Source organism: Rissa tridactyla, chromosome 8 (genome assembly GCF_028500815.1).
Source record: "Rissa tridactyla isolate bRisTri1 chromosome 8, bRisTri1.patW.cur.20221130, whole genome shotgun sequence".
NCBI classification, from domain to species: domain Eukaryota; kingdom Metazoa; phylum Chordata; class Aves; order Charadriiformes; family Laridae; genus Rissa; species Rissa tridactyla.
In genome coordinates, this window is record NC_071473.1 from 30,382,922 (window position 1) to 30,395,865 (window position 12,944).

Genomic DNA, 12,944 nt, shown 5'->3' on the forward strand with positions numbered 1-12,944 from the left:
ACACCATTCTGGAGAATATGGTACCAGTTCGCATCATTCCACTGCAACGCAAACATCATTAATGCCAGTTTTGGTTCTGAATGGGCTTCTGAAACCCTTCCTCTGTGCACTATGTAAGCTGTATAATATTCAATTTAACTCAAGATAGTAAAATTCTCATTTCCAATTTGAATAAGACAAGGAACTACATTCTCAAAATAAAACAAATTTCCATACAAAGCCTCTCTAGAGTGAGAGCTCCTGCAGTACACAAGCAAGAAACTGAATTAGTGAGGCTAATTTATTATGGTTTCCTATTATCTTCTGTTTCTTTCTCTAGTGAATGTGTTCTGGCAACATCTGACAAAGAATATACTCAGTATCCAGCGCTGAAGGAAAAAAACAGCATCACACTTTTGGGTACTGCAAGACTACTAAAAATATTCACTCCAGAGAAGCGAGCGATAGGCTGGTTTCAGCAGCTCAGTGGGAAAAAAAATACTAAGGGAGCAGAGAGAAAAACTAAATAAAAATAATCTCTGAAAAAATAAATGGCAGGTAACATGACTTATACGAAGTTACACAGATAGCTAACATACAGTAATTTCTCCCATTTTATTAATTCAATCCCAGATTTGAGCCACTGTCACTGACTGATTGGCGACTGACTTCCTGAGGCCCAGGGAGAGGCTCCACCACATCAGTTCACGTGGCCACATCAATTTGGTCCCAATTCTGGGAGCAAAGGTAGCAATTCTTACCTGCCTGCAGCTGCAGCCAGTTTTAGAAAAATCAGTACACGCTATGGATCAGCCAATTGCTCTCATTAACTATCTCCCACAGGAGAGGATTGATGCCCACCAAAACACCCCCATCCCCAAAAACCAACAACGACAAAACCCAAAAACAACCAACCACCCAAAACCCAGACTGACTGAGGCCAAAACAAGCTGCCATCACGTTCATACTATCAAAACAAAGGTTTGCTGAAACTGCAAACTGTCATGGCTTAAGACTTCTAAGCAACCGGACTTTCAAAAGGGGAAATGGAGACCCCTACATCCCCACAGACCTTTTTCTTAGCCCAATTCTGAAAAATCTGAGTACCTCCTGATGACTTCATCCAGGCCAAGGCATTTACGCCTTTGTGGATTGACTCAAGTTACAGAGAATCATAAATGGGTGTCCCTCCAGAGCAGACACGCGTATATATTCAGCAAGGAATCAGACAGCTTTAAATACAATTTTAAGAATGCTTTATACTATGTAAAATATTTAACCAAGTCAATGAGAATAACTGTGACTGACACTGGACTGAGGATTCTTCTGCTGAATATGCAGCAAAACAGATCTTCAGGTTCACCACATCAGAGTTATCTTAGCATTACAAATAACACAAACTGGAGAAACTACAGTGAAAACAAGCACTATATTACGTATGCTTTTTATGCACACTTGTTTTCTTGTACACCGACACTGTTCTAGCAGCTTCACCAGGCCTGCACTGACTTAAAATAGCTGATGATTTGCTCCGTTAATAAATCTGTCATTGAAAAGGGTAGCGTGTAGCTCTTTTCTATAGAACAAAGCAACAGCTACATCATTTCAATTTTGAGAAGTTAACAGAATAGAGGTACAAAGCTAATTAGATCAACACAGCTTGGAAATGCATGAAATAAAAATTGCAGGTATGGAAAGTCAATTTGATCATTTTCAGCAAAGAATGAATTTTATTACTGCTGGATTCTGAAGTCTTAACACCAGAGATTTGTAATATGTACATGAAATTGCTTACTATGTTACTACTGCGAGCTGCAATATAGTTTTTCTTTTGCCTATGCATGCTATTACCAAAAATGTTATTAATCTACAACATCGTTGTCTAAAATAATTACTATGTTATGCAAAACATGCAAGTTAATTGGAAAATAATTGTCCCATTCTCACGAAAACAGGCGTGCGTACATCCCAATTCAGAAGAGACCAAATCTCATAAAAAGACATGTTGCAATTGTAACTTGAATTTTCTAATTACATTATATTCTTAGCAGAGCATCAGTAGAACAGATGCTTTACCATCCACAGACAAAACTGTCATACATCCTTTTATCAGTGACTTTGTTTGCCAAGAAACTACATAGAAATTTGATGAAATTAGCTTTCTCCTTTACAAAAATTAATTTTATCCAAATATAATTACTATATAAATGCTCAAACTTAATTTTTGTAAAAGCTTTCTTGAAAGCCAGCCACCTACTGCTGAGTGCAACAACACCTTTTTGTTTATTTAAATGTAGAAAAGAAATAAAGTTTAAAAAAAAAAATCAGAAAAATCAATTTTTTTTTTTTTTTTTTTTTTTTTTTTTTTTTTTTTTTTTTTTTAGGAACTCTGCTGCATTTTCTTCCTGCTAGAGCTAAAACAAAAATTACTTTCACTGCCTAATATTTTGCTGTCTTTTAGCAAAAGAAATTTAATATCTCTTCTTTTTTGGATAGTTGCTCCGATTCTCACTTTGGAGTCCTCATAATGGAATTTGAGGCCAAGATAAGCTACGCAGGGGAAAAAAAACCATCCTGAAGTAAAGAAATACACAGTATATTCCCACGCTGGACCTTGCCAGTACTCATAACGCGGGCACTCCTGACAGCATTACAGTCTGCACGGACGCTGAGTACTGCTGCGTTTGGACCATTCGCTACATTATGTCTAAAATCAGTCTCTATATCAGGTTGCCCGATAGAAACCAAGAGGCTTTTTGATTAAAAAGGCAAGTGGAAGAATTTAAATAAGTTTTTTTTAATATAGATCCTTTTTCCTCAAAGATACATTTTTCTTTTTTCATGCCTGCAAAATGTACAAGCTGAGCAGTTTATGTAATTTATCAAATTCTAAGCCTCACATCATTTATATCATTTATCTTTATGAAATTTTGAAGATATATGGTCCAAATCATTAAAAAAAATTACTAGATTTCTCTCAAAACACGTTGGATGATTACCACACAAAGAAAAGTTGCAGGATCAGGGTCTATATTTAAACTAGTAGATTTAAATGTATTTTATCTTTCTTTAAAAGTGGTCTTACTCCCTTGGAATGAGCAAAATTATCAAACTGACCATCCCCTCCTTCATTTATTTGAATATCATTTCAGAACACCGCTAAGAAAGTGTGAGTTCATAGGAGACATCCCAACAAACTCCAAGTGAAGCAGTGACGATGTAGTTGCTTGAAATGCTTGTTAAGCTAAAAGGAAAAAAGGCACTTTTGTAAAAAGAACTTTGCTCTATCAAAAATGAAAATACAAAAAAACCCTAGAAAACTATTTTATTAATTTTTTTATTAAATGTAAAATAATATATAAATTAAAATTAAATATAATTTATTAATATACTAGGTCTGGCCTAGTATAAACTTTGGCCTTATGAATTCATCAAGGTTTTCTAACTTGATATATTATACACCTATGAGAAAAATATTTATTCATTATTAATACACCAAAACATGAGGAAAGCTAAGTATTTTATGTGTTTTTATCACACTACTGCAACCTGTCTAACAAAAGAATCACTCAAATCAAACATGAGCAGACAGAGAAATGTAAATGAACAAAAATCTGAGTTAAAAGATCTGAATAGTTACTGTGATAAACTCATCAATTGTGCACTGCCTTTCATGAACTTTATGTTTCCATTTGAACATCTCTAAAAAAGGGAAACTTTTTTTTTTCCCCCCACTCTGTTGTACTACTGTGAAAAAGAAAAAGAGATATAAATGAGTTTTACAAGGTTAAGAAACTCCATGCTTCTTTTTAATGAGTAAAAAAAATTCCCAGGTCAAGCCATAATGACCTAGAATCTCAACTATTATCATCATCACAAGAAGCTGTGTACAGCATCTAACATTATTATTTCTGGAAACATTATCTGCGCTTCGGAGGGGAAATAAAAAAAAGCCTTCTAGTATTGAGGATGCACTCTGCAGGGCACAGCTTGAATAAAGGTGTTGATCTACCTTCTGAGAACAGCATTTATGGATGATACTGAAGAAATTGCAAAGCTTCTGTAAGCTCAAGTAATACAAAAACTAAACAAATACATCCAAGCTCTACCCCCATCTTGGTGCATTTTATCAAAGCTAGGAGGAAAAACAATTAGGACAGAGTTTCTTCAAAAGAAAACTATCATTAAAGATGAAAGGCTTAGCTGTAGTTGAAAGTAAAGGGAGGAGTGGGAGAAGAATATTTGATTTCTTTTTAAAAACAATAAATAATATACTTATGAAGTACAGGAACTATCACAGAAAAAGCTATACCATGGGCAAACACTGTAAACTTGAGGAAAAACTATCAAAGTGACTTAAGGAAACATAATGAGAATTTCTTTGAAAACAAGAAGTTCAATAGACTGGGTGGATTTCAATGGAACATCAATATTTATAGGTTCCAGAAAAAAAACAAAAAAACACAACAACAAACCAAGACTATGTCCAGCAAATACACAAGTGTAATTTATTTCTGTGAAGAAAAACATTAGTAACAGAAGCATAGACTTAGGTTGGTAGGCATCTGACTTGGCCTCTGTTTTTACATACAATAACAATTCCTGGTCTCTACAATGGATTTAAATGGTTCATTTTTCCACCATAGATCCATAGGGCCTAGTTAAAGTGAAAGTCTCCAGGGATGGATACTCCCATTTCAGATGTTTTAATGGAATCTCTCATTTGGTATCACTGGCACTACTATGAATAAAAGAAAGGAGATCTCTTTTTAGCCTGAAATCTTAAAACACGGGCATGTGGAAACATCATCCCTTGAAGGATCAGAAATGACTCAAGAATCAATTCTTTCTTGTTCAACTTAAAAATTCGGCAAAATCACGAAGTCTGTCATATAAGCAGAAACACATGAGGAGAAGCAGAATTCTTACACTGACAAGGAGATTTTTGAACTCTTTCAGGAAGGTGTTGGATAGGATCCAGAACCTGGCTGACTCTAAAATACGAATATTAAACCATTGTAGAGACCTAAAGGAAACATTGATGCCTACTAACGTTTGATTTTGGAAAAACTGATCAGTTTTTTTCTGAATGCTTCTATCAGTATCATTTATCTCATGTTAAAATAAACGCCAGATAAAAGAAAACCGTAACAGAGCCACATTTAAACTACTGAACGTATTCTCTGACAATAAAATGGGAACAGTTATTATAAACACGATTCTAAATGCTGCACTGGTAGTAATCAGCCCTGTAACTCAAGGTACCAATTCAATCACCGTGTAAAGGCATGCTGGAATATCTCTATTCAAGTCATCATTTAAGCATCGGCTTAAGTGCTTTCATAAACTGCATCCTGTATATTTAGTCACATAAGTACTTAATGTTTTCACCAGTTAGAATTACAAGACGGGCAAGAATCTCAGAAATGGGGATAACAGGTTAGCTGTCTTACCAGCAGTAGTCCAGAAGATGTGGAGGAAGCACTGGGATGTAAATGTGCTGCCAATACATTGGATATAACAATGCAGCTGACGCATGAACACAAGCAGTTAACTAAAAATAAAAATACACACACAGAATTGGCAACAAAAAATATGAATAAAAAGAAAATACAAAATCTTAAATTAACTTTTAGATGTGTAAGAATCTTAACCTCCCCAAACCACCTATTACAGCATTTTTAAATTACTTTTAATTGCTTAAACGCATCTATGAAGAACTCTGATATAAGTGTACTCCATTTGCAAGAAGTCAGACTAACAAGTCAATTAAAAATTAGCCCTGCTCAGCTAATTTCCTTGAAAAAAAGAAAATAAACCTGCACTACTTGATGTTTATCAAACACGGGTACTGCCACGAACACGCAGAACTCCAGCGCACCCCAGCTGTACTCAGTTCCATTGAGCGGGAAAGACTCAGAGGACTTTTTTGGGCCCCATTTCTGCTATTTGGAACAACTGGAATTGATCTGAACTCACATGGAGATGCAGAGGAACATTAAACTCAGGAGCAAGATTAATTTCTGTTTGTGGCACTATCTTGATTCCCAAACTACCTTTAAAAAAAATCTAAAGTGAATATTCCCTGTGACAGCAAAGCAACTTTATTACAATTTTCCAAAAGCCCCTTCCCAAAGCAGAGACTGGCAAGTCTGGCACATGCCGCACCAGAAAACGAAGGACTCCTTGACCAAGAGAGGAAGTGTTACAATCTGCTTACCATTCAAAACCGTTTTTTCTAAAACAAAATGTGATATTTTTGTTAAAAAAAAAAAAAAAAAATCACAAAAAAACCACTCCTCAAAAAATCTATGGAATTGATTAGAAACGTGGTCTAGTTCACTCCTCAAACAAAACCTGCAATACCAAAAGAATTCATATTTGATCTATCAAATACCACTTTTCTATCAGGGAGTCACTCAAATTTATTTAGTTTATTCTGCAGCCCCAGAGTTACATCAGAATGAGAAAACATCAAGACTGTGTTCAGAATGAGGTAGCCTATATTCAGCAAATAAAACACTACAAACACTACAAATCTTATAAAATACAGAAAAAAAGCCTAGTTTTTAAAAAGGGGAATGCCCCACGTAGAAGATACTAAGCTTATGGAAAAAGATAAAACCATCCTAATGTTTTATATCACAACAGAATTACTATCTGAGGTTAACTTGATAATAGCACTGTTTATTAGACATGAAGAGCTAAAAATAAAATGTAAATCCTGTCCATACAGCAAGTGCTAAAACTTTATGGATTTTATAGGAAAAAAAAACCAAAACAACATCATCCTTTTTGTGGAACAGATCAGCAGTTAAAGCTTTCACACCCTGGCTGTCTTGGACATTAAGACTTGTAAATAAAAATTATACCGCAATTTTGTACGTGTATTTTTACACTAAAAATGAAAAAAATAATTATAAGGCTATTGCAGCAGAAATCATGGACAATTACAATTTGTGCAGCATAGTTTGCTCAGCACTGAGATTAATATAACACGATTAAATATGGAAAAGAAGAGGGTCTGAAAGCTCCTGAGGGATATCATTAGGGCAAATTGCCAAAGAATGAAACATGAGCCAGTCAGGAGAGTCTGGAAGCTGCAGGAGTACCAGGGGACTCGAATGTTCGACAGTTGGAGCCTCAGTAATGTGTGAACTGCAGGTTAAGGTATCAGGAGACTCTGTTCACTGACACACAGAATGTCACTATTGACCAGCGAACTGCCCCAGCCTGACAGCTACGCTACAGAAAGCCAAGTATATCATAATTCCGTATTTAAACTCTTCGTTTCAGATTAACATCTCCTTTCTTAGCTTTACATCAACCCTCTGCAATTACTCTCATTTTAGTCTTATAATAATGGCTACTTTAATAATTACTGTGTTGTTACAAAGAATTCATTGATTTGAGGGAAGAAATAAATGAGTATCTTATGCCTCTTCTGCACAGTGGGATTTATGAGTTTTATTTCCATGTTATCTCTCTCTGTGGTTTACCTAACACTACTGATAGCACAGTCAAGCTGAGTATCGTGTTTTTTCCTCTATTACTCAAAGTGGATATGGAATTACTAATTAGTACGTCCACATACTATTAGTGTACATAGTATATACATTTCAAACCGCAACTACCTATATAAAAATTAGCCTTTCATGTATTTCAATCACAGACTGAAATAAAGCTGAGCATACAGTTATACAGGATATCCCCCAATGTATACAGCCGCCTCCTCCTCCTATTAATTCATAATTTAAGAATGTCTATTAAGATGACTGTACTATTTGCATGAAGTATTTTCCTATCTTATGCATACGTCTGTGTTATATTTTAGTTCTCACTTTAACAGAGGAAGTGGATAATTCCTTAAAAACATCTGAAGTTTTATTAACTGTCTTGTTTTACAATCTGTATTTTGGTGTGGCACTTAAGACTGACATCTATTTAACATTTGTAATTAAAAAAAACTATCAAATTTTAGCATTTCTAGTAAAGATTTCATTACTTACACATCAAGGTTTTGCTGTACTGTTCCTTGCGTTTCTATTTAACGACATCTTAATACAACATCTTATTTAAACGTTTCCATCTATGCTGCTGCAGTAGGTTTCCAAACATTTTAGTATGGCATGAATATGTTTTATAGTTTCCTGTTGTATACAGCCTGTAACACAAGCAGCTATGGGATTCTGCTGCTCTTCAAACTGTGTGACATTTGAATACTGTGCCAACTCTGCCTTTAAGCAAATACTGATAAGATAATTATGGATTTCATATTAAAAATCGCACACTTTCTGGCAAATTCTCTTTTTGCCTTTTTACTGTTTCAACAGTGACTGCATTTCTCAAATGCATTAGCTATTTAAATAACTTACCTCTTTAACTGACATATTCACTCTTTTAAATAGAGTGGGGACTACTGCAAATTTTGGAATAATGCTCCATGTCTTAAGTAACCAGACAGTTCCAGAGATCTGAAAAGCATTTGGGGACCACGTAGAGCCCGACTGCTTACACCAGAAGACAGAGGTGTTGAAAGGCGACGCTGGATTTGGAGGGGTGTCTGACAGCGTCTGCGGTTGGGAGCGGAGCCCAGCAGAGCCCCGGCAGACACCCCGCTGAATGCTGACGGAGGAGAGGGTAAGGCAGAGACCGGAGCAGAAGCTCCTAGATGCAGAAACGAGCATCTGTTGCTTGACCAAGTGGGAAGAACTTTTGCAGAAAACAATTCTTTATTCTATTAAGGCATTTGCATGGAGCCTGTCTGTTGATTTCTATCTGTTCTAAAAGGAATTATCAAGATCCCCATTAAAAAAAAAAAAATAATGTAAGAAGAGAAATGTCATAGATCAGAAAAATCTCTTTTTCAAGAGAGGTAGTCATTATCCGAAATTATCCTGAAGTCATCTTCAAGTCTGTGTACAACCTAACATATTTTGCCAGCAGCAACTGGAGATTACATCAGCTGTGAAGTGTGATCCCCTTTACAGATAATCTTGTATAAAGTCCAATAAAATTTGCTATATTATTTCTGTGTACACACAAATACATCATTGCTCAACTACGCAGTTTTCTGAACAATCTTAAATTATAGAAGAGTGCTGTAGAACCTAGTTACTGCAAATCTGATAGCTTATTACATGTTTTGAGGCAACAAATGATGTTGAGACATCCTCCTGTCGTTCACTGCACAAGACCTACCAGAGCTGTGATTCTATTCATAATAAAACAGGTAGGCTGTTTTTAACTAAAGTTTATCCATAATAAAATGGGTGGGCTGTTTTTAAGTAAAGCTTATCCGTAATAAAACGGGTGGGCTGGTTTGTTGAAATCCACTTGTAAATATTGAACAGAACTTCTGATATTTCTGCATCCAACAATTTTCACTTTTTAGACTGTTTTTCTCCATTTCAAACAATACCTTCTAATTTAAACAACTTCCATTTCAAAAATAAATCTAATTATGATTTTTAAATTGTTTTGAATAATGTGGTATTAAATTACGTGAAGAACATGAGTCAATTGAGTTGAACTAGTTAAAAACCAACTTTTAACAAAAAAAAAATTCAACATTCGACTGTCTAATAAATAGACAAATTTAATTTGAAATCCCTAGCATTTGCATCGGACATGAAAAGAAGTTTCCTCTCCCATTCTATCAGTAATGAATTTACTAACATTACTGAGCACAACTGAAAATTTCAGTCTGTTTCCAATCTTTTCCGGTAAGACACTGCAGCCAGCATCACCATCTGAGCTCTCACCACCCTGCAAGGAAAGCACGTGATGTTTTCTGCAGAGTTTTGTAGTGATTCTGATATAATAATTTTATCTTTGTCTCCAGAAAAAAAAGGAAGATGCTGGAACTACGTGGCTGGTGATAGTAGTGTCTGTCCAAATAGTGGGAGGCCATGTTACAAAGTTTGTTAGCAAAATTCATTATCTGGTGATAGTAAATTGATTACTATAAAATTCCTTCAAGACTGAAATAATGCACAAATTCTAGAGAATGATGAGTTACTTTCCACCTTGTGGCAATAAGCAGCCACGTGGGAAGGCTGTTGTTCAAAATCTATGTGCTGCTGAACAGGAAGAGTCAGGAAAAGTTTTAGTTCCAGATTTGATCAAAGCAGGTTTACCTGCTCCTGGGAAGACAAAGAGTGCAGCTCCTCCCTGTCCCTCACGTGGATGCAGTAACTCTCATGTGTGTATCTGCTACCCCAATGCTCACTTCTACCAATGTACCTTTCTACTGGGGATTTCAATAGGACTAGCGCTTTTTTCTTTTCCTTTTTTTTTGTCTTCGAATTTTATTTTTCCTAAACACTGTTACATGTCTAGAGCCATACTACTTCAGCTGAAAGATTTTCTGCAGGCTCACACGTTATGCTTATTTGATACCTATTATTCACATAATTTCAATGAGTAACCTGAAAATAATTATAATAATTATTCTGTATACTGCACAAAACTTACCTGGCAGTTATTTTCTATCTATATAAATTAATTTCTTCAAAGACTTTTCTATAACCAAAAGTAAAGAGAAAGGCAGAGCATAGGTGGCAAGATTTGCACACACCACAACGCGCAAACTAGAAAGACAGAAACTGATTAGCAGAATCTTGTCAGAAAGCCAAAAACAGCAACAGAAGTTCGACAAAACGCTAAAGTAAAATTAACCTGTGATACTAGACAACCTTTCAAAGTCTACTGTGTGCAACTAAAGAACTACTGTGATAAAACCATTTTCCTGAAAAACCCTCAAACACTGTCAATCTCTGTCAACACCATGTCCAGAAATGGTGCGCGCTCTCCCTCCTCCCTCACAGTCCCATTGGGCCAAAGAACTGCTTCCCTCCCACTGCCTTGACCACACATATGTTGAAAGATGACACAGATTCTGTTTTGTTATCTCAGCTACCGATAGCAATAAATTGTAGGGGATGGGTCACAGTTTCACTGCAATTCCAGTAGCTACCATCAACCTGGACCAACTCTTATTGCTGCTACCCCAATACTCCCAGCTCACGAGAATTACTGAGAAACCACTATCCACTTCCTAAGGGGGACAGTCATGCAGGTGAAAGGAAGCCTCTCCTCCACACTGTTACAACTCCTAAGACTACCAGCTTTGTTAGAGGAGCAGCCATATCTAACTCTTGTTTGATCGGGAATGAGATCAGGCTCCAAACCCGTAACAGATGCTTAATGGTTGCTAAGACCTACCTTCCCACCCATTTCTTGAATGGTTCGGGGAAGGTTGCTGGAGAGAGAAAGCGGGATCCCTTGCTTTCACCATTTTACAACAGAGCACAAACCCCTTCCCAGCTCTAAAGAATAAACAGTCAGGCTAAGTCATAAACTTAGTCCATTCTGCTGGCATTGGCGAGAATTCAGAAGTCACTGATGAAAGAAAAAATTATCAAAAAAAAAAAAGAGAACAGAATATACTGTCCAAGCCACGATATCCAAAGCCACTCCTTCTGTATTTCTTTAATTTAGCTCCTGGCTAATCGTCTCCCATCTGCCAACCCCATAATCTTTAAGAAGAAAGAGAAGGAGGACCTTAAATGAGCCATAATGCATTTTCCTCCTCTTGGCAAGATGAGACCCCCAGCTCTCCCCTCTTGCAGAAGGTTAAGCTTCATAAATATATTTCCAGTCCACAGATGAAAATTTTAGCTTTTTCTATTGTGAAAGTTAAATGCGAAAAAGAAAACACTAATATAAAAAAGGCTTCTTGTCTTCTGGGTTTGGGTTTTTTGGGGTTTTTTTTGTTTGGTTTTGGTTTTTTTAGTATTATTCGCTTGCTTTTATCGTTATTTCTGTGGGAAGGAAAAGGAAGAGAAGAGTGTTATTCATGAATTTGACAGCACTTCATATACAATCAATTTCATTCTTTTCTTGCAATTCTTGATTCACAAAGCAGCATTATGGCATCATTCTTGTGCATTAGTTTGGAAGGGGAAAGAAAAGACTGCAGACACGGTTTGTTCCTTGCCTATGGCTCCAGGAGTGACATTTTCCCAATAACGGAGGCTGAGCAGAAAATAAAATTGAAGTGGTAGCAGGCAGGTAAGCGCTCAACAAGGAACACCGCTGGCATACTCTGCCCACACTAAGGACCTACGCGCACTTTTCTAGATAAATCAGAGGTATCTATGTAACAAAGTAGGTGTGGGTGGCACAGAAAAAGCTACATAACTTGATTCAGTTACTCAATTTCTTCATCCCACAATGGTTTTTAGTATTTTCCATAGCTTGAAAATAGAAACTTCTGGAAGTTAGTAGTCAGTTTTTATCCGTAACACATTACAGATTAGGTTAACTAACAGGTCTCTTCTGATATTCATTTATCCTATAATATACTAATCATGCTTCTTTATATCATCTGTTCAATAATTTCAGTTTCCTCATATTTCTTCATTTCATCTCTGTACATTCTTGATAATTCCTTTATTCTCATTTTGACATTCATTTATTTCCTAACTTCTTTATCTCTTCCTCTCTCACAAAATCACAGAAAACCACAAACATATACATCTTTTTGTCCCTTTTCCTGACTACCTCCTGACTCCCCCTTTCCTTCCTCCTTTATTTTATGACCTGTCTCCATGGAGGAAGAGCTACCCTCCCATAAAACAAGGGAGTTCTGCAAATGTTTCTCACTTCTGAAAGGAGAGTTTCCAGGAAAATAATTTTGATTAACATTTCCTCCCCCAGAGTAACTCCATGGTACGTTCTTCTGCCATACCCTAATTAAGAAGCAGCAGGGAACAGCTTCCTTGTGAATAGCTGACAGACAACTTATTTACTGTGTGCACGAGTAGAGATAACCACTGACTATGTTATAGTTCATTTAATCATTGGTGAATCTTGGAAAAAAAAAAAAAAAAAAAGAGTGATAAAGCAGCAGTGACCATGAAACAGGGGAAATCTTGCCATAACAGCACACCGGAGCAGAG

General features: G+C 36.2%; 1 protein-coding gene across 7 annotated transcripts in view; it reads right to left on the minus strand.

The window, feature by feature from the left end:
• Nucleotides 1–12,944, minus strand: part of DENND1B (DENN domain containing 1B) — a 164,829-nt gene that overhangs the window by 58,770 nt on the left and 93,115 nt on the right. For all 7 annotated transcript variants that reach the window (XM_054212001.1, XM_054211999.1, XM_054212000.1 and 4 more), the window contains one exon: nt 5,433–5,533. In XM_054212001.1, the coding sequence (XP_054067976.1) occupies nt 5,433–5,533 (101 nt within the window). The remainder of the gene's footprint in view (nt 1–5,432; nt 5,534–12,944) is intronic.